The sequence below is a fragment of the Sorex fumeus genome, unplaced genomic scaffold (assembly GCF_029834395.1).
Source record: "Sorex fumeus unplaced genomic scaffold, SorFum_2.1 ptg000061l, whole genome shotgun sequence".
In the NCBI taxonomy this organism is placed as follows: domain Eukaryota; kingdom Metazoa; phylum Chordata; class Mammalia; order Eulipotyphla; family Soricidae; genus Sorex; species Sorex fumeus.
Genome location: NW_026606118.1, coordinates 58,129,014 through 58,152,451, shown reverse-complemented (window position 1 = coordinate 58,152,451; position 23,438 = coordinate 58,129,014). Strand labels below are relative to the sequence as shown.

The window sequence follows — 23,438 nt, the reverse complement described above, 5'->3', positions numbered from 1 at the left end:
AAGCGACTGAGAGTATCCCGCCTGCATAGCAAAGCCTGGCAAGCTACCCGTGAGGTATTCGATATGCCAAAAAACAGTAACAAGTCTCATGATGGAGACATTACTCGTGCCTGCTCGAGCAAATCAATGAGCAACGGGAGGACAGTGCTACTCTCTCAGGTCCACACGTATGACTTTGGCGGTGCCAAATCAAGCTAAGGCTGAATTGTACAGCAGCTTGGAATGCTGCATACGGTCATGAGGTCAAGGCCGCAGTCTTATCAGTGCACCAGGCATGATCCTGGCGCCCCGATGTTTGCACACGTCAGTTCTGCAGTGGGTGTGCAGCCAAGTGTGCGTGTGTGTGGTGCCCTCAGTGAGCACCACAACTCAATAAAAAATGTGCTGGCTGCCAAGGCCAGAAAGTACGACTAGCAGCGGTGAGTGAGAACCTAATGGCAGAACTCCTTTTTCAAACATATTCCTTCAGGGGCTGGAGAGATAGCACAGCAGGTAGGGCGTTTACCTTGCACGCAGCCGACCCGGGTTCAATTCCCAGCATCCCATATGGTCCCCTGAGCACCGCCAGGAGTAACTCCTGAGTGCAGAGACAGGAGTAACCCCTGTGCATCGCCAGGTGTGACCCCAAAAGCAAAAAAAAAATATTCCTTCAGCCACTTCTAGGTCCCTGTAGTTTAGTACATCGCATCTTAATCACCAGTTAACACCTATCTGTGAACTTCACCACCGGTCAAGTTCATTCCTTGAAGGCAGGAACTGATCTTATCCGCTAGGGCCCTGGTTTGCGCAGTGAGAGGAGCAGGGGGTGTATTTTCGGAGCCTCTCACGTGAGGTTGCGCTTCCACAGTGCTTCTTCCCAAAGTGCTCAACTTGGTTCTCCAATTCCAGGACCCCGCAGCCAGCGACCCGAGACCCTCCCTCCCAAGTCGCACAGACGCGGATTCTCCTCTCCTCTCTCACCCAGCCCCCCTCCGGCCAGGCTCTCCCTCTGCAACCCTGTCCAGGGAAACGGGGGCTCTCCAGGACTCCCGGGGGCTCGCACGCCGGCTCTGAGTGTGCAGCGAGGGCTGCCTTATCCCGATGAAGAAAGGGACCCTGCGTGTTGGGTCTCCTTGCATTCGGATCGGGCCGACTGGCAGGCAACAGGGGGCGAAGGGCGCCCAGGGAAGGAGCCCGGTTCCTGGGGCTGGGGACGACGGAGGCAGCCGAGACGCCCGAGTGCGGCAGCCGGGCTCGGCTCGGGCTTCCCTGGCCCCGCCTCCTCCTCCAGGCCCGCCCCCCGGAGGGCGGGACCAGCCGCCCCAGCCAATCCCAGGCGCCGAACCCTGGCGGTTTGTACTCTTCCTTCCCAATGAGAAAAAAAGGCCGCCGCTGGGCTCCGGTGGCCAATGGCAGGCGGCGGCGCCGGGTTGTCAGGCAGGTTTGCCGGAGTCCCGGCCAATCGGAGGCGCAGACGCCGCTCGACCCGGGCGCAGCGCGCAGGCGGCGGCGAAGAGACGCCGAGCGGGCCGAGTGCGGCCGAGCAGGAGCCGGAGCGGGGCCGCGGGCGCCGGGCCGGGCCGGACGGGCCGAGATGCCCTACAAACTGAAGAAAGAGAAGGTGAGCCTGGCCCTTTCCCCGCGCGCTTCCGCCTCGCGGCCTGCGCGCGCCTCTGGGAGGGGCCCGCGCCAGGCCCGGGACAGCCCCGGACTGACCCTCCCGTCCGGCCCCCGCAGGACTCCGGGGCCAGCCCCCCGCCCTCGCCGCTGCGCGCACCCGGGCCCGGGCCGCCGCGGGGGAGCCCCCCGCCCTGCCCGGGCGAGAATCGCCCCGCGTGCACCTCCCCCCGCCCCCCCCCCACCGCCTGCCCGGCCGGCCGGGGGCCCAGGGCAGCCTCCTCCCCCGCCGCTGCCCATCCCGGGGCACTCCTCGGCTTCCCCCGCTGCCCCCGGCTCCGTTGCCCCCTCCCCCTCCCCGCCTGGGACCGCACCTCCCTCCAGATCTGCCCCTCTGCGCCCCCTCCCCCGCTCCCCGGCTCGGCCCCTTCGCCCCTCTGCTCGCCCGCCGGGGCCTGGGCCGGCCTCTCCGCGGGCCCCTCCAGCCCCTGCTCCTGCCCGCCCGCCCGCCAGGCTGCGTGCCGAGGCCAGCCCGCTCGCTCTCTCCTCCAGATCTGGCCTAGGCCCCTCCCTCCAGCTCTCCCTTCCACACCAACTTGTGAGCTGCTGCTCGGAGCGTGCAGGGAGCCCTCCGCCTGGCTGTGCTGGAAGGCACCTCCCTGGCACGCAGGGCCCCCCTCCAGGTACCCAGGAGGAGACCGAGGCCCCAGCAGGGCAAGGGACTTGGCCAAGGTCACACTGCCTGCCGGTGCCCTGATTTGCATGCCTCCTCTGGGCCACGGGCTCCATCCACCCCCCCCTTGCTCCTAATCCTGAGGTCGCCTTTGCAGATTCCCCCCCCCACGTTTTTTTGGGGTTTTTTCGGGGGTTTTTTTGTTCCCCCGTGGTGCTTGGCTTCTGTCTGGCTTCTCAAATAGGAAACCTGCCCTCTCTGTCACAGTCCTTTTCCTTCTTCGCCACAGGCCCTCCCCAACACCTTTGCCTCTGTCCTGGGGAGCTGATGCCCGGCCGAGGGCTTCCTGCCTCTTTTCTCTCCACACGGCCTTGCCCGGCTCCCCATCCTTGCCTCCTCGCTCTCCCCTGTTTCCTGCTGTGGCAGAGAGGTCTGAGTCAGAGGTGTGGTGCCTTTGAGGTAGACTGGCACCAGGATGCTAGGGTACCAGCCGCCCTCCCTCCTCCCGCCTGGCCCCTTGCGGTGGGGGCTGCCTCTGGCCCGCTTCTCAGAGGTGTCTTGGTTTCTTTGCCTCTTCCCTCGCACCTCTCCACGCATCGGGTTGTCAGGCTACCCTCTCTGACCTTATCTATCTATGAAACTCTTTCTGCAGGGGCTGCTGGAGATTTGGGGGGGTCAGGGATGGGGGGAATCGCCTCGCAGGACCTGTGTGCAGGGTTGGTGATGGGCAGCCAGCCGCAGGGCAGGGTTACGGGGCCTGCCTGGGCCCTGAGCCGGGGAGTGGGCGTGCTTGGGTGGTTTGGGCAGCTTAGCTGCCGTCATTCACATACAGGTCAGTCCCTCCCAGGGGTGCAGGGGGCCTGGGAGCCTGCCGAGGTCCTCAGCACCCATCTGTCAGCTCCAGTCCCATCCACAAAAAGCCTTTCTCTTCTAGATGATTGAGAAGAAAATAGTTCTCCAACACTTCTTTTTGTATATTTCTTGAGGGTGGGCTTTAATGGAGATCTCAGGCATGCAAGGCAAGAAGAGTCTTTACCATGAAACAGCATCCCTAGTCCGAGGGGTACATGTAAATAGGCATATATATATATAATATATGTTTATTTGAATTTGGGGGTCACACCTGGCAATGCTCAGGGCTTATTCTTGGCTCTGTACTCAGGAATCACTCCTGGTGGTGCTCAGGGGACCTTGTGGGATGCCGGGGACCCAACTAGGGTCGGCTGTGTGCAAGGCAAGTGGCCTGCCTGCTGTGCTACCACTCTGGTGTCCTTGTTTTTTTCTTTAGGCCACACTGGGCAATGCTCAGGCTAAGTGCTGGCCATCGGGTTGTTCCTGTTGGTGTTCCTGGGCACCATACGGTGGCAGGGATGGAACCCAGGCCCCCTCAATGCAAAACCTGGGCCCTTTGAGCCATTTCTCTAGCCCAGGGGCAAAAAACATTCTTGACTAGGCTTGCTGAGACCCTAGGCAGGAGAGTCGGGCTGGTGGGAAGGGTCTGGCTACAAGGGCCAAACACCTCTCGCTTCTTTTGCTGCCTTTGACTCGCAGCTGTGTTGGGCCACCTTCAGGTCTTGGCAGGTCCTGCAGGGAGGGAGGTGACGATGTGACCAGGCTGGCCCTGATGGGATTTGGAGCAGAGGGGAGGGGTAGGTGGAGGGTCTTAATTGCTCACGCATTACTTCTTCCCTTTTCCCTCCGCTCCCAAGTCTGGCCATCCTTCCCAGCCTCCACCCTGCAGCCTGTCCCCAGCCCTCAGGCAGGCAGAGCTCCCTTCTCTCCGGGATCTGCAGGACACTTGGCAGGTCACTTCGAGCCCTTTTGTGTTCCCTTGGGCTGGAACTAATCGTGGACCAGTCCTTTCTTCCCCCAGGGAGAGAACCACTAAGTTCCATTTGGCATCTCCTCTGCACACAGTAGGTGCTTTATCATCAAACTACTTCTCTGGTCATCCCTGGTTCAGGGAACACACACACACACACACACACACACACACACACGTAATATATATTTATTTGAGCTTGGGGGCCACACGTGGCAATGCTCAATGCTTACTCCTGGCTCTGCACCCAGTCATCACTCCTGGCGGTGCTCAGGGGACCATAAGGATGCCAGGGATCGAACTGGGGTTGGCCATCCGCAAGGCAAGCAGCTTACCTGCCGTGCTCTCTCCCTGGCAGTAGCGTGGGGCTGGTTTTCCATCCCTCCTGTCCCTCTTGTCTGGGATTTGGTTCCTTCGTGCTCCCAACGGGCGTGCCCCTGCCCCCCCCTTCCCTCACTCTCTTCTGGTTCCTAATCGTCGGGTTTGCATGGTCAGCCGCTGAGTCCAGGGGAGTTTGGTTCGGTGGTGGACGGTGTCATTTTAGTGGGCAAACCGAGGCTCGGGCTGTCCTGTAGTGGGAGCGCAGCTCAGGCCCGCGGGGCCAAAACGTGCGTGCCTCACCTGTTCCCCAGGCTCCCCCTCCCTCCCCGCACGCACACCCACACCCACACCCACGTGCACACACACTCAGGCAGCTGGGATGTGTCTTAGGTGCATTCCCTAGGAGACGTGCCTCTGCCGCGGGGCGGGTGGGAGGCCTGCAGGAAGGAGCAGCGAGTTGAGAGCAGGTAGAGCGAGGAGACGGGAGACGAGAAGCTTCCAGATGAGGGGGAGGGGGTGTCTGCTTGGCTCGAGGAGCAGCCCACACCTGGGGGAGAGGGGCGTGCATGCATGCCATACGGTCACCTCAGGCCCTGGGTGCCGGGGCAGCGTGGCGGGCCGCGGGAGACGCGTGTGCTCGCAGGAGCTCCCCGTGCTCCTCGGAGCCGAGCTGAGCTGTAGCACACCTGGAAAGGCTTCCTCCCCGCCCCCACCTCGCTCCCCGCTCCAGCCCACACAGCTCGCTCGCTCTCTCTCTCTCGGCTCCCTGAAATCCTCTTGCCCTGTAGTCACGATCACTTGACTTAACACTTGTCACTTGAAGGGGCTCCGTGCTGCAGAGCTGCAGGCTCTCACCACTGGCGGGGGGTTCCAGGCACCCCCACCCCCGAATATGGTCACTGAGGGCTGGAGCCCCTCCTCTCACATGCCCGAGACAGGGTTCGAGGCTGGGCCGCTCTGCTCGTGGGGGAGCCCGCACCTTCCTAAGGCCGTCTGTTTCCGTGTGAACTCTGGAGAACATTCTCTCCCGTTCGGCACCTCCGCCTGTCTGCCTGACACTTCCGCCCAGAGCCCTTGGGCCCCTGGGTTCACCCCTGACAATTTGGGGCATCTTGGGCGCACAGGGCAGCCCCTGGTAAGAAGCCCCCAGCTCCCTCCCAGGCTCCTCCCTCCCACTGCGCCCTGCCCCCCCCCCCCCCCCCCCCCCCTGCAGCTGTTGCTCTCTGGACAGGTGTTTGCGGGAATCGCCGTCTGGGTTAGGTTTCCCCAGAAAGGAAAACTAGGATTGGAGCTGGGGAGATGGCTCAGAGGGCTGGGGCTCGGGCGCTGCACCCAGGAACCCCAGCCGTGCTCCCTAGCACTGCAAGAGTTCTCCTGAGCACCGCTGCATGTGACTCCCCCCCCCCCCCCCCAACCAAGCTAAAACGATGGGAAGCAAAGCTGGGGTTGTCATCTGCCCTGAATCCTGGTGCTCCGGGCTGGAACCAGATGCTTCAGGTCGTCATCAGCTCCAAGGACAGGCAGCCTCAGTGTCCCAGGGCTGAGGGCGGTGGGCAGCGTGGTGCCCAGGGTGGCACTTGTGAACTGATCCTGGCTCGGTGTTGTAGAGTTGATCGTTCTCTGCAGTGAGGTGTCGGGGATCCAACCCAGGGCTCCCACATGCAAACCCCATGCCCAGCCCTCTGCGCCACTCCCCGGGCCTGCCTGCCTTCCTCATGCCCCCAGGTTTCTTCTTCTTCTTGCTTTTTGGCCACACCCCGGGGTTGCACCTGGTGGTGCCCAGGGGCCCCTCTCCAGCCAGGCCTGAGGTTGAACCATGGCAAGTGCCCTGAGCCCTGTGCTCGCTCGCTCGCTCGCTCTCCGTTCCTGCCCTGGGTTTCCTCACCGCGCTGCCTCTGCGGCCGTGGCGTGCGTGTGATTTGTGTTGAACTTGCAGTCAGCCAAGGCTTTTTTCACGTTTCCCCCAGCCTGTCCCTGTGCAGTTGCTTTTTTTGGCCCGAAGCATAGGAAGAGCCATTGGGCAGGCCAGGGCCCGCAGCCAGGTGGCAGGGCCCCAAGGGGACCTCAGCTCAGCCCAGCCCCGGGGCTTGCCCACTCCCGTGCTCTTGAGATACCCCGGGCCGCCCTGATCATGCCAGCAGCACCCCTTTAGTCTGGGTGTGATCGGTCACCCCACCCCCATCCCTGCAGCTCCCTCCAGATGGCCTTTGTGTGTGTGGGGCTGGGGGGGGGCAGGGACTTCCTTCCCTCCGAGAGCCTCAAGCCGCCCTCTCCCCTTCAGCCAGGCCCTCCCCAGCTCCGCGACTTGCTCCTGGTTGCTATTTTTCCTATTGGTTTTGGGGGCCACACCAGGCAGTGCTCAGGACTTACTCCTGGCGGTGTTGGGGATCAAACCCAGGGCAAGTGCCCCACCCATGTCCCATCACTCTGGTGCCCCCTGTTCCCCCGTGTTCCTGGTTGCTTTTACCCCTGAAGTCGTCTCACCTTGATTCTGACTTGACAGAGGCCCTTCCTCCTCCTCCGCCAGCCTTGCTGGAGGAAAGAGCGTTCTCCTGTTTAATTATTGTGTGTTGGGGATGGCTCACTAACCAAATTCCAAGCTCCTCACCAGGAGAAGAGATCTCTCTTTGTGTCCAGTAGCTCCCGCCAGCCCACCCCACCCCACCCCCCCAGTCAGCCCCCCAGGGAGGCACCAAGTTGGTGGATCAGTTCAGCCCCTTGGAGGGAGGATGGTCAGAGGGACGAGCCAGAGAGGACCTTCTCTGTCCCCGTGCTCACTCCTCCTCCATCTTCTCCCTCAGGAGCCCCCCAAGCTTGCCAAAGGCGCAGCCAAGCCCAGCAGCTCTGGCAAGGATGGTGGCGGAGAGAACACCGAGGAGGTAAGGAGCGTGGGGCCGGCTTCAGGTCGGCTGCCGGAGGGCCAGTGGGGTGAGAGCCCAGAAGCCGAAAGGGATTGGGGCAAAAGGGAAGAGGTGTCCACCGCGGGAGGGGCTGGCCAGCACTGGCCACAGAAGCTCCCAGGCCTCAGGCCCTGGTCTTTCCGAGGCCGCCAGCTTTGCCTCTCTGTTCCTTTTTGGGTTTTTTTTTTTTTTTGCTTTTTGGGTCACACCCGGCAATGCACAGGGGTTCCTTCTGGTTCATGCACTCAGGAATTACACCTGGCCGTGCTCGGGGGACCCTATGGGATGCTGGGAATCGAACCCGGGTCGGGCCACGTGCAAGGCAAACGCCCGACCCGCTGTGCTATCACTCCAGCCCCCTCTGTTCCTTTTTTGGCTTTGGGCAAAAGCTGGGGGTCTGCCGGGGGGCCGGGAGGCGGCTCAGATGGCCGCGTGCTCAGGTTGTCTCTGTGAGTTCCGAGCCCCGTGCCCAGCACCCAGGGCCCCCTGAGCACTGTTGGGTGTGGCCTCTGGAAAATAAACATGCCAGTGAGTGAACAGGCACTGCGGAAGGACGGGCGGGCAGAGGTCAGTGCGGCCGTCTCGGCTGTAAAGCAATAAAGGACAAGGGCAGCCTTCGTGGGGGGGGGGGGCTGAAGGAAGGGCAGGGTGTGCCCGCGGGAGTGTGGGCTGCTCCGAGGGGCCCCCGGCGCGTGTCCTTCCTGGAGGCTGGAAGCCCTCCGAGGGCTGGGGAACATTCCTGGACAGCCGGCCAACCTCAGTCATGGGCCCCGAGGTTCGCTGGATTTTCTGGGTTTCTGATTTGGGCACTTCTGGTCTCCGTCCCCTCCCGAGAGAGGCAAGCGGTTTCCGTTCCCCAGGACCATTGTTTAGGCCTTGCTGAATGCTGGGAAGGGGCAGGGCCACGCGCGCCCCAAGAGCAGGGCCTGGGCCCCCGCCCTGTGGGGCTGCTGCCGTGCCGTGTCTCCCGGGGACCCCGCGCCGCTGGGGTCTGGGGGGGGAGGCTCTGCTTGTGTGTGCTCGTGTGCTGGCCTTGGAGGAGGGAGGAATCAGAGCTTCGGGGAACGTTCAGGCCCCCTTGAGAAACAGTGACCTGGGCAGGGGACCCATGGGGACAGTGGCTGGGGGCCTGTCACCTGGTGCCCAGAGTAGCAAGAGAGACAGAGAACAGGAGGTATAGGGGCCTGCGGCAGCCGCTGGCCAGTCCAGTTCCTGGGTGGCCAGGAGGTTGTCTGTCCGCAGCCCCCTGCCCCCAGGCTGCTGGGTCCCTGCTCTGTGCTCCCCCAAGCATGCGTGCCCCCAGAGTGGGAGCAGAAGCTTCTCGAGTGGGCCCGCTGCCCTGGATCAGTGCTGGCAGTGGGGAATGAGCCCACTGCAGCCGGAGCTGCAAGGAGCCCTGGGGGCTGGCCCTCTCCTCTCCCGGGGGGAAGCCAGGACTCAAAGGCTGAGGAGGTGGCCGAGAATCCCCACGGGGTTTGCCTGTGCAGGTGGGACAGGACGGCCGCTGCTCTGGGAGAGGAGAATGGTGGGGTTTGCCGGGGATGGAGGGGCGGCGGGAAAGTTGAGGCCCGGGTCAGCAGAAGCTGCGTGACCGTCTTCCCCTGCCCTCTTGAGAGTCCAGAATGTGGGGTTTTCCCAGACAGCGTTAAACATCTGCCCAGAGCCTTTCTGCTTGGTCCTCGTTGACTGCGGCCAGCCTGTGAAGCAGTGACTCCTGTGACCCCTGCGCCCTTTCTTAGCGCCGCCCTGACGAGTCTGCCACCTCCCCTGCCGGCCAGGGCCGAATCGCCTCCTGCCTGGGTCCTGGAGCTGGAAGGCAGGAACTGTCAGCGGGAGGAGGAGGCCCCAGTGCCTCTCGCCAGGCTTCCGGGACTTCCACAGCACGTGGGAGCTGGGGCTCTACTGTCCAGGCGTGACCCCTTCGTCTCTGTCTCCACCTAGTGTTCCCCACCATGGGTCTGCCTGTCTCTGGCTCCAAAGTTTTCCTCTTTTTTATTTTTTAATTTATTTTCTTTTTTTAATGCTTTTTGGGTCACACCCAGCGATGCACAGAAGTTACTCCTGGCTCTGCACCCAGGAATTACTCCTGGCGGTGCTCCGGGGACCATGTGGGTTGCTGGGAATCGAACCTGGGTCAGCCACATGCAAGGCAAACGCCCTACCCGCTGTGCTATCGCTCCAGCCCCAAAAGTTTTCCTCTTTTTTAATAATGAAAAATGTTCTAATCATCGTGAATTGCAGCGATGCTCAAGGGTCACTCCTGACTCTTGCCCTTAGGAATCACTCCTGGACGGGCTTGAGGGGCCATGTCGGATGTTGGGGATGGAATTCAGGTCGGCCGCGTGCAAGGCGAGCGCCCTACATGCCGTGCTATTACTCGGGCCCCACAGTTACTCATTATTAAGTTTCAGATACGCAACATGCCCCCGCCCCCCCACCAGGGCCCCCCCTTTCCCTCCTGTCACCCAGCCTGCGTCTAGAACAAATTTCCCTCTTTGAAAGGACGCCTGCGGTGGGCTGTCAGGCCAGCACGTCCGCCTCTTCCTCACTGAATCTGCAAAGCTTATTCCCGAGAAAGGCCACACTGGAGCTGGGGTGTCTCTCCGATGCCTGGAGGGTGGGAGCCCCTCCCCCCGCGGCAGGTGTCGGGGGGCAGGTCCCGCTGAGGGCTGTTGGACTGAGGTGGTTTTGGGGAGACGCTCTTCCCTCGGCTCTGCTCCCGTGCCTTGTACCCTCCCCTCGTCCTGTCTGCGCTTTGCAGCCCTCTGCCCTGCGGTCACTGTCACCCCCGTCTGACAGATGAAACTGAGGCTTCGCAATGTCTAGTGGCTTTTAGCGGCCCAAGCGGTCGAGCTGAGGTCCCGCCTGTGCGGCCCGGGAACCTGCCCCCTCGTGTCTGCAGTGACCGTCTGCTGCCTCTTAGCTCCGGGGCAGAAGCCGATGACAGGAAGGGTGCCCCGGGCGGCCAGCACACACCTCGCCCCGCCGTGGAGAAGGCAGCTCAGTGCTGTGGCTTTGCCCGCTTCTCAGTTGCCAGAGTGGACGGAGGGAGGAGGAAGCCTCAGTCCCTCCATTTCATCACGCCCTGCCGGGCCCACTGGACCCTGGCAGTAATTCTGGTCCTAGAAGATTCCCCCTCGTAAGAGCCTCCGTTGCGGAGCCAGAGTGAAAAGTGCAGCGGGTTCGGGCTCTTGCTTCGCGCGTGGCTGACCAGGGCTCGACCCCCGGCATCCCATATGGTCCCCTGAGCACTGCTGGGTGTGACCCAAACCCCTTACCCCTGCCCGACCTCCCCCCCTCACCCCCCAAAAAAAAGCCTCTTTTGGCATCTCATGGTTGACAAGTTAGAATTCAGGTGAATTCTAACGACCCTCCTGAGCTGGTTCTCTGCCACTATCCATTATTCTAGCACCTTCCCGGGGTTAATTTCCCCCCCCCCCCATCTCCTGATACAATCCCTTATACGTAGCCGGGCCCTCGTTTATTTGCTGGGGGGTGGGGGAGTCCCTCCCAGAAGTGCCAGGGGGGATCATGCGGGTCGGGCATTGGCTTCGGGGCCTCCTCTGTCCAGCATGCAACCCAGGTCTTTGCACCCTCCCGGCCCACTGCAGGCCCTTTCCTTTCTGACTGCGTTAGACGAGGCTGCCGTATTTCTGGACACCCCCTCCCCCCCCCACACACACACCCCTTCCCCGCTTTTTCCTTTTAGCCAGTAGACTCATGTTTGTGGGCCAGGGAGATCGTGCGGCAGGCAGGGCACTTGGCTTTGCACACAGCTGACTCTGGTTCAAGGTTCGATCCGGGCCCCTCCTGTGGTTCCCGGGAGCCCCTTCAGGAGTGATCTCTGAGCACCGCTGGGTGTGGTCCATAAACAAACTAACTGAAACAAACTCCTGTTCCTTTAAGAGCCCCACCCCGAGTGGGATCCTCCGGGGACCTCTCCCCTGGTTCTCCTGGCAGGCAGGCAGGCCCCAGTCTGTTCCGCGCTGCCCTTGTGTCTGTCTGACCCACTGCACCGTGAGCTTTGGAGGCCAAGGGCAGGTCTCACGGCCCTGCTCATCCCGAGTTCCCGCTGCCTGCGTGTTTACGGAGGAAATGGAAGGAGGGAAAGGGTCAGCGGAGCTCCTGACTCCAGTGGCCCGGGACAGGAGAGGCTGCCTCCGTGACCGGGGCCTCCACCAAAACCCTCTCTCGCTCGTTGATGCGGCTTGGAATCACACGTTCATCTGTGCGTCTATCGCTGTCCGTTTTTCCCTCGCTGTACTTGGCACGGTGCGATGCGTCCCTGAATCGTGTTTCTAGGGCCTGTCGGGGTTTACTTGTGGTGGCCGCGTTGGCTAGACCAGAGCTGGCCAAGTGGCTCTGCGGTCTCCTGAGTGATCACTCCAGCTGCCAGATTGGACGAAGGTGTCTTGCACTTCGGGTCCCTCGAGGGTTCCAAGGGGGGACGGGAGGGGCTTCAGACTGAGGGGAGCTCCCTTCGGAGCTGGGAGCAGCACGCCCCACGCTCTGCTGGCCACAGGAGCTGTTGCGGACTAAGTTCGTCTCCTGTCTCCATCAGTGAAGGTCAGTGAAGGAGGCGTCATTAGTCTGGGATCAGCCAGCAGGCAGTGCTCAGGGGCTTTCTCCCAGACCTGTACTCTGGAGTCACACCTGGTGGTGCTCACAGGACCAAGCAGTGCCAGGGATTTTTTTTTAAATGCATTTTATTTATTTTTGCTTTTCGGATCACACCCAGTGATGCTCAGGGGTTCCTCCTGGCTCTGCCCTCAGGAATTACTCCTGGCGGTGCTTGGGGGGGACCATGTAGGATGCCGGGGATCGAACCCACGTGCAAGGCAAATGCCCTCCTCGCTGTACTGTCGCTCTGACCCCCCGTGCCAGGATTGAACCTGGGCCTCCTGCTTGCAGCGTCTGTGCTCTACCCACTGAGCTATCTCCCAGGCCCCAGAGGCTTTTTTGCTGCCGCCAAGCCCCTTGCCCTACTACCACGCGTGCCCCTCCCTCCCTCTGCGCTCTGTCCCAAGGGCCCCTGACTTGTGACAGCAGGGCCTGGGGGCAGGGCTGCGCGTGGTCTCCTGTCACTCAAGCCAGTACGCTGTGAGTGCCAGTTAGGTGCCGGTGCCCTGGTGGCCCAAGAGGGTGCAAGTTAGGTCCTTGCTTTGAGGACACACGGCCTAGTGTGTGTGCGACGACATGTGGAGGACAAGAAGGGGGGCGTTGGATGGGCTCGAGGGACGGGGTGGATACCGGTGCTGGAGTGACTGAGGAGGCTTGTGGGTAGACGGTGGCACTTGGTTCTGATCCCCCGTAGGGCCGAGCTGGACATAACCCACGAAGCCTGGCGTTCCTGCCTGCTGGCCTGCCCGCCTCTGGGACGGAGGTGCTCACGTTGTGCCCTCTCATGGTGGGGAGAGGGGGAGGGAACAGGGAGCAGCTTTTCCTGGGTGATGCATGCAGCAGGACAGAGCCTTCGTCCTCTCTCTCTCTCTCTCTCTTGCTGCTGCTGGCTCAGGGCTTGGGTGCTTCTCAACGCGCCGCCTGGCAGACCTTGTAGTGCCAGGCTCAGACGTGGGGCTGCTGCCTGGAAAGCATGCCCTCAGTGGAGAGCCGAAGCTTTTGAACACCAACAGCATTTCTCTCATTATAGAAACAGTGTCAAAACAGCCAAACAAAAACTAATAAAAACAGTGTCAGCTTGCAGACAATTTAGCAAAGTAAGAAAAAAAAAAGGCACATATTACTCTCTACTAAGCAGGAGAGTCATTCACACCGTGAAGGACTTCCTGTCCTCTCCGCAGGAGGGAGGCACACCCAGCGCCCTGCCCTGCCCAAGCTGGGGTTCCCCCGGGCACAGTGGGCGCTGCAGCCCTGGGAACCTGCATCCCCATGGTGCCGACTCTTCCTTTTCTAACCTGGGTTTTGGGGCTCTGTGCATTCAACTCATTTTGCATACAGTTTTGCACCACCCGTACTTAATCTGGCACAGGAAGCACCTCTTTTTTTTTTTAATCTGTTTTTGTTTCTGGGCCACACCCAGTGCTGCTTAGGGTTTACTTCTGGCTCTGTGCTCAGAGATCACTCCTGGCGGGGCTCGGGGGACCATCTAGGGTGTCTGGGACGGGACGGGACCCACTTGCAAGGCCAGTGCCTTACCAGCTGCTGCTGTACTGTCTCTGGCCCTGGAAGCTCTGTGTGTGTGTGTGTGTGTGTGTGTGTGTGTGTGTGTGTGTGTGTATGTGTGTGTGTGTGTGAGAGAGAGAGACAGACAGAGAGAGAGAGAGACAGACAGAGAGAGAGACAGAGACAGACAGGCGGGGGGGGGGGGGTGCGATTAGGGCCTAATACACAGAAGGCAAATGCTGCTTGACTGTTGATCTTTACCCCCAGCCAGGAAGCTGTTTTCTGTCATGACATCATTTCAGGCTTTCCATTTGATCGAAAAACGTTGTCAACACGCTGCCAGGCCTCCACCATCATGCCGTGGGGCAAGTGCGTGGGCCTGCAGCGAGGAGTGGGTGCTCCTGCCCTGCGCCCCTCCCCGTTGACCTCGGCTGCCGCTTTCACCCTCGAAACCTCATTTTCACCTCTTTGGGGACCGACTTCCATATTTTCAAATAAAACCCTTTGCTGCTTTTGGGGGTGGTTGTTATTTTTCAGGGGCCTCACCTGGCTGTGCTCAGGGGCTCCTCCTGGCTCTGCACTCTGGAGTCACTCCTGGCAGACTCGGGGGACCCTGTGGGGATTGAACCCGGTTGGCCACGCGGAAGACAAGCGCCCTGCCTGCGGTACTCTCTCTCCGGCCCTCACTTTGCTTTTTAAGAATCTTTTAAGGAGCCAGAGAGTGAGTACAGGGGAGAAGGTGCCTGCCTGGCCCCTGGTGCCGTTCCCCAAGCTCTGCCAGAACTGACCTGTGAGCACGGAGTCCTGAGGGTGTGGCCCGAAGACAAAGAAAACGGAACTTTTTGAGATTTAGGTAGTATCTGGCGACTTCCTACTTGTAGGAAATTGAGATGTCAGTGTTTCTTCTACTTCCACTCAGACATATCCCCTCCTTTCAAATTACTTATCACCAGTTTGGGTAAATCATTATTCCTATGTAAATATTTTCACAGCTGAACCATGTCTGGTTACATTTAATACATAGTTTTCGTGGGTATAATATAATTTGAACTCCATAATATTCTATCCATTTCTTTATTTCCTATTATAAGTAAGGGTTGTTTATGAGGGTTATTATAAAAAGGATTGTATACCAAGCCTTTAAAAAAAACAATCTCTCTAGTGATTAAACTACTGAAACCTGAGAATAATTTCTTTCTCTTAACCTTTATATACTTTTAAACTTTATTTTGGATTTTGTTTTTTTTTTTTGCTTTTTGGGTCACTCCCGGCGATGCACAGGGGTTACTCCTGGCTCATGCACTCAAGAATTGCTCCTGGCAGTGCCCGGGGGACCATATGGGATGCTGGGAATCGAACCTGTGGCGGCTGCGTGCAAGGCAGATGCCCTACCCGCTGTGCTATCGCTCCAGTCCCTAAAATTTATTTTGGTCTTTAGGCCACACTTGTCTGTGCTCAGGGCTTACCCCTGGCTCTATGCTGAGAGATCACTCCCGGCAAGGCTCGGAGGAGGATCATACGAGGTGCTGAGAACCAAATCTGGGTCGGCCGGGTGCAAGGCAAGCGCCCTGCCTGCTGTACTAGCCTCCAGCCCCTCCACCGTTGTTTTGGGGTGGGGGTCACGGTCACGGTCCTCCCACTGTTCATCGATTTGCTGGAGCGGGCCCAGTAACGTCTCCATCGTGAGACTTCTTGTTACTGTGTTTGGCATATCAAATACGTCACGGGGAGCTGGCCAGGCTCTGCCGTGTGGGCGAGATACTCTCGGTAGCTTGCTGGGCTCTCCGAGAGGGGTGGAGGAATCGAACCCAGCTCAGCCAGGCTAGCTGCGCACAGGGCAAACGCCCTACCGCTGTGCTATCGTTCCACTAGAGCCATACCCACTGGTGCTCAGGGGCTACTCAGCCCTTTGCGAAGGGGTCACACCCCGCTCTGGTGCATGGTGGCAGCACGCATGCATGCAAGGCAAGAGCCTTCATGCCACTGTTCTGTGACTTTCCGTGGAGAAACGGTCACCACCCTGGTGATAAGTTGGGTGGGTCGTAGCCTGTGGTGCATCGCACACTGAGTCGTCCCCAATCTGGTGGAGAGAGGAGGTGCCCGGTGATCTGGGAGCACTCTGCGTCTCGTCACTCCCACTCCTGCTGCATCTCTTGCCACTAGTTCGGTCTCTGACCTACTCAGACTGAGGGGCTAGGGAGCCGGCTCCAAGGGGTGACACACAGGCTGTGCACTCAGGGGCCCCGGGTTCCACCCAGTGCTGCAGGTCCCCCGAGAACCACAAGTGTGAGTCCACGCTCCAGAAAAACTAGAATGTCTCTCCTTCACTTTTTTTGGGGGGGTAGGGTGGGCAAGCGGGCCATACCCAGTGGAGTTCAGGGGTTACTCCTGGCTCATGCACTCAGGAATCGCTCCTGGCGGTGCTCAGGGGACCATTTGGGATGCTGGGAATCGAACCTGTGTTGGCCATGTTTGCTGCGTGCAAGGCAAACGCCCTACCCGCTGTGCTATCGCTCCAGCCCCTGGGTTTCAGCTTTAGACACTGCCATCTGTGCCTGCCACCCTGAGATCAGCACCAGGGGTTACTCCTGTCCTCTGTGCATTTGATCCCATATATCCGGCTTACCCGTTCCTCTTCCTTCTGGTAGCTGCTGTTTTGTTCTTCACCTGGGAAGGGCTTTTGTGTTTTCTTGGGCATGTATCTGGGAGTGAGCTTGGACATCTGCCGTAGGTCACAGTAGCGCCCCCTTGGGGTCTCTCCGTGGGGTTGCAGCGGGGAGAGTTTCCCTCTTCGGTCACCGAGTCATCTGGCCGGGTCCCACGGAAGGCTCCCAGTGCACAGGCAGTGGGCAGCGTCCTCGGCCTGTGCTCTGGCAAGAACCAGGAGTTTGCTCAGACGCAGGACGCAGTTTGCACCCTGTCCAGGACAGGATGCAACGACCCCCGTCTCTACCCAGGAAACAGGGGCCGTGTGGAGGGTGGTGGGGGTCACCGCGGGCCCGGACTCCAGGAGCGTGTGTGGGGGTGGGCTGACACGACCCCCCCACCCCGTCCGACCAGGCCCAGCCGCAGCCGCAGCCACAGCCACAGCCGCCATCGTCCAACAAGCGCCCCAGCAACAGCACGCCGCCCCCCACACAGCTCAGCAAGATCAAGTACTCGGGGGGCCCCCAGATCGTGAAGAAGGAGCGCAGGCAAAGCTCCTCCCGCTTCAACCTCAGCAAGAACCGGGAGCTGCAGAAACTTCCGGCCCTGAAAGGTACTTGGAAAGGCTTGGGGGGTGCTGGTGCGCCAGACCCCGGGGGGCTGCTGTGGGTGGGGAAGATGAGTTCTAGGGAACGTTCCACTGGGCCTGGGGGGCCGAGGGAGCTACAAGGCTGAGGGGGGGGGGGTAGGGGGAAAGCCCTGGAAGGTGATGCAGGCATAGCGTTGAGGACTGGGGAGAAGACGCTGATGGAGGAGCCCCCCGCAGACTCGCCCACCCAGGAGCGGGAGGAGCTGTTCATCCAGAAGCTGCGCCAGTGCTGCGTCCTCTTCGACTTCGTGTCGGACCCCCTCAGCGACCTCAAGTTCAAGGAGGTGAAGCGGGCAGGGCTCAACGAGATGGTGGAGTACATCACCCACAGCCGCGACGTGGTCACCGACGCCATCTACCCAGAGGCCGTCACCATGGTGGGCGCTGCGGGGGACGGGGCACGGGGTGGCAGGGTGGGAGGGTCTCCCTGGAGAAGCTCAGTGCCAGCCCCGGCTCTCACCTGCTCCCCCCCACCCCCCCGGCCATGCAGTTCTCCGTCAACCTCTTCCGGACGCTGCCTCCTTCGTCCAACCCCACCGGGGCCGAGTTTGACCCCGAGGAGGACGAGCCCACTCTGGAGGCTGCCTGGCCCCATCTCCAGGTACCCGGGCCTGGGCATGCCGAGCACTGCAGCAGGGGCAGGGGTGTGTCCCGGCCCGGGGGCACCCCCTCAGGGGAGACTTCTTCCTCTCCCCCCATCACAGCTCGTGTATGAGTTTTTCTTACGTTTCCTCGAGTCTCCTGATTTCCAGCCAAATATAGCCAAGAAGTACATTGACCAGAAGTTCGTCCTTGCTGTGAGTCCCAATGTCCTCTTCCCCGAGCCAGGGCCCCCGTGCTCTGCTCCCGGTTTTCTCTGTACATGAAGCCCTGGGTTGCCCGTGTGTCCTATGAAGAGGGTCCGACAGGCACACGAACCCACTCGGTCCTTCTGAAGCTTCCAGGGTTGGGCGTGGAGCTCGGTGAGGCCCTTTTTCACCATTCACGTGAAAAAGCAGCTTCCAGGCCCGAGAGTCCAGGGGGCAGTGCAGGACCCCGCTTGGGTCCCCAGCACCACACACTGTCCCGTGGCCCCAACAAACAGCCCACGAGGGGCGGAGAGACAGCCCAGCATGGAGGGCGTCTGCCTCGCACGCCGCCAACCCAAGTTGGATCCCTGGCATTCCATCTGGTCCCCCAAGCGCTGCCAGGAGTGATCCCTGAGCTCTGCTTGGTGTGGCCCACAGTCGTAAAAAATAAAAAAATAAAGATTCTGGCCAAGTGGGAGGAAACGAAACAGCAACAGCCCAGTAAGCAGACGTGCCCCTAGACGCCGTCTCCCCAGAGGACGTCGGGCTCCCCCCAGCCCCCGCCCTTCCCGGAACAAGCCTCACCGGCCCCCTCCTCACGCCTGCCCCCAGCTCCTCGACCTGTTCGACAGCGAGGACCCTCGAGAGCGGGACTTCCTCAAGACCATCCTGCATCGCATCTACGGCAAGTTCCTGGGGCTCCGGGCTTACATCCGCAGGCAGATCAACCACATCTTCTACAGGTGAGGCCGGGAGCCGGGCTGAGGAGCAGGGCCAGCCCCCGGAGGGTGCCGGGCCCAGTGTGGGCACCCGGCAGGACGGCAGGTTCAGGAGTGTCTTCGCCCACCCCGCAGGTTTATCTATGAGACAGAGCACCATAACGGGATTGCCGAGCTCCTGGAGATCCTGGGCAGGTAGGGCGGGGGATTCGGGCGACGGGAGGACGGGTGAGCTGAGCCCGGGCCTGGCCCGGGGGTCCTCACCACCCTCCCTTGGCTCCTAGCATCATCAACGGCTTTGCCCTGCCCCTGAAGGAAGAGCATAAGATGTTCCTCATCCGGGTCCTGCTGCCCCTCCACAAGGTCAAGTCCCTGAGTGTCTACCACCCGCAGGTGAGCCGCCGCCAGAGAGAGGGAATGCCTCCCTCCCTCCCCGTGCCCGCGCTGGGGCGTTGCTCCTGTCTCTGTGCCCTCGGCCTCACCTTTCTCCCCTCCACCTCCCGCAGCTGGCCTACTGCGTGGTCCAGTTCCTGGAGAAGGAGAGCAGCCTGACGGAGCCGGTAATTCCCAGCCGTGCCCTCCCGCTCTGACCCGGCCGACGGACGGGTTTCCTTCCCCTCGGGAGAAGCGAGGCCTCCCCCGCGGGCGCCCACGAGCCCCTCCGAGCCAGATGCCAGCCGAAAGCAGAGGCTGCTCCAGCGGGCCCAGGCGGGCGCGGAGTGTGCGCAGGTTCCGAGTGGGCAGCTGCCTGACCCCCGTCCTCTTCCCGCAGGTGATCGTGGGCCTCCTCAAGTTCTGGCCCAAGACGCACAGCCCCAAGGAGGTGATGTTCCTGAACGAGCTGGAGGAGATCCTGGATGTCATCGAGCCTTCCGAGTTCAGCAAGGTGATGGAGCCGCTCTTCCGCCAGCTGGCCAAGTGCGTGTCCAGCCCCCACTTCCAGGTGAGGCCCAGCCCCAGCGGGTCCTCTCCCCGTGCCTCCCAGAACGCACGGAGGGCCGGTGCCCACCGAGTGCCGCCTGTCCCCCCCCCCAGGTGGCGGAGCGCGCGCTCTACTACTGGAACAACGAGTACATCATGAGCCTCATCAGCGACAACGCCGCCCGGGTCCTCCCCATCATGTTCCCCGCGCTCTACAGGAACTCCAAGAGCCACTGGAACAAGTAGGGGGCCAGGGGGGCGCTCAGGGTCCGCAGAGCCGGCCAGGGGTCGAGGGGAACTTGGGCGCTTGTCAGCACCAGCTGAGCAGCAGCGCCAGCCCCGTCATGCGTCCCAGCCCGCACTCAGCTTTGGAGCCTTAGTTCTGCTCTGCCGGTGCGAGCCTTGGGGAGTTGGTGTGGAACCCCCGCGTGATAAAAGGCGTTCCCGCCGAAAGCCCGTGTTCTGGGAGCTGCCTCTGGCGGCTGGGAAGGGTGGGAAGGCCAGCCTGGCATCCGGGAAGGCCTCGAAAGGCCCATTGGAAGCCCAGGGGCTGAGCTGGAACTACAGGTTGGTAACATGGTAGCAAAGAACGAGAAAGTCTGGGGCTGGAGTGATGGTACAGTGGTCAGGGCACTTGCTCTGCACATGCCTGCCCCAGGGTTGGTCCTCCGTTGCCTATATGGTCCCCAGAGCAGTGCCAGGAATAAGCCCTGAACACACTGCCAGGCATGACCCTAAAACTTAAAAAAAAAAAAAGAGAAAGAAAAAGTTCTTCGCAAAGACGCTACCCAGAAGAGCGCGCGCTGGGGTCCTGTGACCGAGGGCTGGCTCCGGCCCCTCCACGTCCTGTGTCTTCCGGTTACAGGACAATCCACGGACTGATCTACAACGCCCTGAAGCTGTTTATGGAGATGAATCAGAAGCTGTTTGATGATTGCACCCAACAGTACAAGGCCGAGAAGCAGAAGTGAGTAACAATGCCCCACTCCCTGGGGGGAGCCGCTGCCCTGGTCCACTGCCAGTGCCCTGAGCCCCATGCCCAACCCTGTCCTTGCCACACCCCCTCCCCCAGGGGCCGGTTCCGAATGAAGGAAAAAGAAGAGATGTGGCAAAAGATCGAGGAGCTGGCCCGAATGAATCCCCAGGTGAGCGTCTGGCCGCACGGAGCATGGCGGGGCCCGGTTTGGGCGGCGGGAGGGCTCGGTCGCCAAGGACGGGCTGGCGCCCTGCTCATGGCCCTCCCGCCCGCCCCCTGCAGTACCCCATGTTCCGAACGCCCCCACCTCTGCCTCCCGTGTACTCCATGGAGACAGAGACCCCCACGGCAGAGGACATCCAGCTCCTGAAGAGGACAGTGGAGACCGAGGCTGTGCAGGTGAAATGCAGAAATCCGAGCGAGCTCCTGGAGGGAGGGGAGGAACCGACAGCGCCCCTGGGCCCCCCGTGACCTCGCCCTGTGCCCCCAGATGCTGAAGGACATCAAGAAGGAGAAAGTGCTGCTCCGGCGGAAGTCCGAGCTGCCCCAGGACGTGTACACCATCAAGGCTCTGGAGGCGCACAAGCGGGCGGAAGAGTTCCTGACGGCCAGCCAGGAGGCGCTCTGACCCCCTGGCCCCCCTCGCGGGGCCACAGCCCACCCGAGCCCCCACCCTCCGCTCCCCACTGGCTGACCCGACTCGGGGCAAGGCCGTGCCTCTCTGGCTACTCTGAGGGAGGGGGAGGGGGGCCCGACACTTGAAGCTGGGACACACTCCGGTGGCCCCGCTTCTCCCTCAAGTGTGTTCTTGCCTCCCCGTGGCTAGTCCTGACAGGCTGAGCGCTGCCACGCCCGGTGCTCAGGCGACCTGGGGATGCCCGGCCCCCCTCCCGCTCCTAACCCCACCGCTGCAGCGAGCACCGCTCCTCCCTCCCTCCCCGGAACTCCAGGGGGCTCCTCCTCTCCTCCCTCCAAGGGGTGATCCGGGGAGCAGCAGGAGATGATTCTCACCAAAGTTATGTAATAAGTCCCAGTGGCCCCTTGGAGTGGCTGGAGGGGCCGACCCCCAACAGCACAAACACCCCCCCCCCCCCCCCCCCCCCCCCCCCCGTCCGTCCCTCTCCCCCAGCCCCAGCTGCAGACTGACAGGGTCTGGCAGGGTCTGGGCTCATTTTATTTCCCCTGATACCCCCCCACACACACACACATACACGTATACACTCCCTCGTTTGACCGAGTCAAGGAGAGGTCAAAGGGAGGAAAATGAATTACAGGACAATAGGTGATGGCCACAGGGCCCAGGTGGCTCAAGAGAAGGGGGTGAGCAGGACGTGCCCCCCCCATGCCGCCCTTTTTGGTGGGCAGCAGCCCTGGAATCAGACGTGAGGGGACCAGGGGGGCTGCTGATCGCTGGCTCGTGCTGTTGGTTCCCAGGAGGACAGAAGCAGGACGCAGAGCCCAGGGTGGCTCCCCACGGCGCCAGTTCATTCTGAGCCAATGCGGGGCAGGCCCCAAGGTCCCTCCTGACACCACAGAGCAGGGCGGCAAGGGACCGGAGAGACAGACCCAGGCCGAGGGGCACGGGCAGCTCCCGGCTGTGTACATGGGGGGCTTTATTCTCCACAGAGTGATACATGCTGAGGTGGGCTGGGCGTGGGCCGGTGTCCCCATATGTACAGAACCGAATAAAGTGGGTCTCTAAGAAGTCTGACTTTGCCTTTCCGTGGCAGGGGGCCGAGGAGGATGAGACGGAGGCGGTAACCGGGGGCGTGTTCAGTCCCGTGCTGGCTCTGGCCCGGAGTGCCAGGAGCTAAGGCAGCTCTCCGGAGTGTGGGGGCAGGGGGGTGAGGCCTCACTTCCAGGCCGGGGAGGCCTGCCGGGCTTGGAGGGCCTTCTGTACCACATCTTCCCACTGAGCATCTGAGATCTCCCGGGCCCAGGCAGGAACCCCGGGTGCAGGCAGGCTTACTCCAGCCATCGTCCTTTTCACCAGCTCTACGTGCTCTGAAATCACAGCCAGAGTCGGGTTAGGGAGCCGGAACAGGGACCAAGCGCCCACCCCTGCCTGAATTAACCCAGTGCCCTGAATGCCAAGTCCATCTTCTTAGTCTGGGTCACCCCAGGCAGCATTTCACCCGGTTGCATTTCTCCTGGTTTTCTGGGGTTTTTTTTTTCTGTTGTTGTTTGGGGTGGTGCACACCAGATGGTGCTCTGGGCTTACTCCTGGCGGGCTCGGGGGACCACAGGGACTGCCAAACCCGGGGTGGCTGCATGCAAGGCTGAACTGTGGCTCTGGCCTCAGTGTGCAAACTCTTAGGGCTTAAAAGAATGACCGTTTCCGAAAGCCCTGGCGTTCCCCTGGGGCCCTGGCGGCTGTGGCGGGCCCCTTCCTCCACCGCGACCCCACGGAGAGGCCGGGCGGGCGCCTACCTGGGTCCATGGGGATAGAGCTGTGGCTGCTCAGGGCCGCGGCGCCCGCCTCCTCCTCGTCCTCGCTCTCTAACGGCGGGTCTGGCAAGTGCAGCCCCAAGGCCTGTGGGGCCACAAGGGGCAGTTGAGGGCCCGCGCGGGCGCGGGTCCCCGCTCCCCCCTCGCCCGCTCCGGGGACCCCCCCCCCCCCCAGACCTGGATCCGATCCTGGATGTCGGCGGCCGCATCCTCTCCATCCCCCACGGGGCCCAGCTCCACCTCCTCGGGCTCGGGGTCCTGGTTCAGGGGCTGGTACGAGTAGCCCGCGGGCCCGGAGCCCGGGTCCTCCGGCTCTTCCTCGGGCTCCTCCCCGCTCCAGTCCCCCGTGCCCTCGGCGGGGCCCTGCTGCGGCTCCAGCTCCTCGCTCTGGCCGGGGAAGATGCGCTCGGGGCCCATGGTGTCTCCCGCCAGGACCGCTGCTGCCATCCGGGCAGGGCTGCAAGAACCGGGAGGCGGGGCCCGGGGTGGGTGGGGGCGCAGCGGGCCCTCCGCGCCGTGGGGTCACCCGCCTGGCACCGAGCGCCGGCGCCGCGGCCCCGCCCGGGCGTCCCTTCCCGCGTCCTCCCGCGAGTCCGGGGCGCCAGGCCGGGGCAGCCGAGGGGCCCCCTGTACCGCCGACGAGCGCCCTCCAGACCCCCGGGGGCTCCCGTCGAGTGGCCGCGGCGGCGGCGGCGTCCCCCAGCGCCCCCCGCCGAGTCTCGGAGCCGGCGCCCCGCGCGCCTCACCCGCTCCGAGCCCGCGGCCGCAGCCCGCACCTCCACTTCCGGCCGGCGGCGGGGCCGTGGGCAGCAGCCGCGGCCGGCCCCGCCCCCGCCCGGGAGGGGCAGGCGCCAGC

The 23,438-nt window shown here is 62.1% G+C and overlaps 2 protein-coding genes across 4 annotated transcripts; one reads left to right on the top strand and one right to left on the bottom strand.

The window, feature by feature from the left end:
- The first annotated feature begins 1,441 nt into the window (after positions 1-1,441).
- PPP2R5D (protein phosphatase 2 regulatory subunit B'delta) lies at positions 1,442-21,089 on the top strand. The gene is made up of 16 exons (XM_056126006.1): positions 1,442-1,600; positions 7,214-7,291; positions 16,496-16,694; positions 16,908-17,107; positions 17,221-17,331; positions 17,435-17,527; positions 18,131-18,261; positions 18,373-18,432; positions 18,522-18,630; positions 18,744-18,797; positions 19,010-19,180; positions 19,273-19,400; positions 20,024-20,125; positions 20,231-20,303; positions 20,417-20,533; positions 20,625-21,089. The coding sequence occupies exons 1-16, from the start codon at positions 1,574-1,576 to the stop codon at positions 20,760-20,762; spliced, it is 1,791 nt and encodes a 596-aa protein (XP_055981981.1). The 5' UTR covers positions 1,442-1,573; the 3' UTR covers positions 20,763-21,089.
- A 618-nt stretch (positions 21,090-21,707) lies between these two features.
- MEA1 (male-enhanced antigen 1) lies at positions 21,708-23,369 on the bottom strand. 3 transcript variants are annotated; one of them, XM_056126106.1, is made up of 4 exons: positions 23,329-23,369; positions 22,760-23,039; positions 22,565-22,667; positions 21,708-22,138 (listed from the first exon to the last, which is right to left on the bottom strand). In XM_056126106.1, exons 2-4 carry the CDS (start codon positions 23,027-23,029, stop codon positions 21,987-21,989), a joined length of 525 nt encoding a protein of 174 aa, XP_055982081.1. In that variant the 5' UTR covers positions 23,030-23,039; positions 23,329-23,369; the 3' UTR covers positions 21,708-21,986. The 3 variants fall into 3 exon arrangements, with proteins under 3 accessions (XP_055982081.1, XP_055982083.1, XP_055982082.1); XM_056126108.1 differs by having other exon boundaries at positions 23,359-23,368; XM_056126107.1 differs by lacking the exon at positions 23,329-23,369 and adding an exon at positions 23,216-23,307.
- Positions 23,370-23,438: the final 69 nt, after the last annotated feature.

Bases quoted from the DNA above. Each gene is read 5' to 3' on its own strand.
- PPP2R5D (XM_056126006.1), top strand. From the start codon at position 1,574: ATGCCCTACAAACTGAAGAAAGAGAAG. The intron at 1,601-7,213 runs GTGAGCCTGGCC...CTTCTCCCTCAG, and splicing joins ACAAACTGAAGAAAGAGAAG to GAGCCCCCCAAGCTTGCCAA. The intron at 16,695-16,907 runs GTACTTGGAAAG...AGCCCCCCGCAG, and splicing joins GAAACTTCCGGCCCTGAAAG to ACTCGCCCACCCAGGAGCGG.
- MEA1 (XM_056126106.1), bottom strand. From the start codon at position 23,029: ATGGCAGCAGCGGTCCTGGCGGGAGACACCATGGGCCCCGAGCGCATC. The intron at 22,668-22,759 runs GTCTGGGGGGGG...GTGGCCCCACAG, and splicing joins ACATCCAGGATCGGATCCAG to GCCTTGGGGCTGCACTTGCC. The intron at 22,139-22,564 runs GTAGGCGCCCGC...CTGTGATTTCAG, and splicing joins CTCTATCCCCATGGACCCAG to AGCACGTAGAGCTGGTGAAA.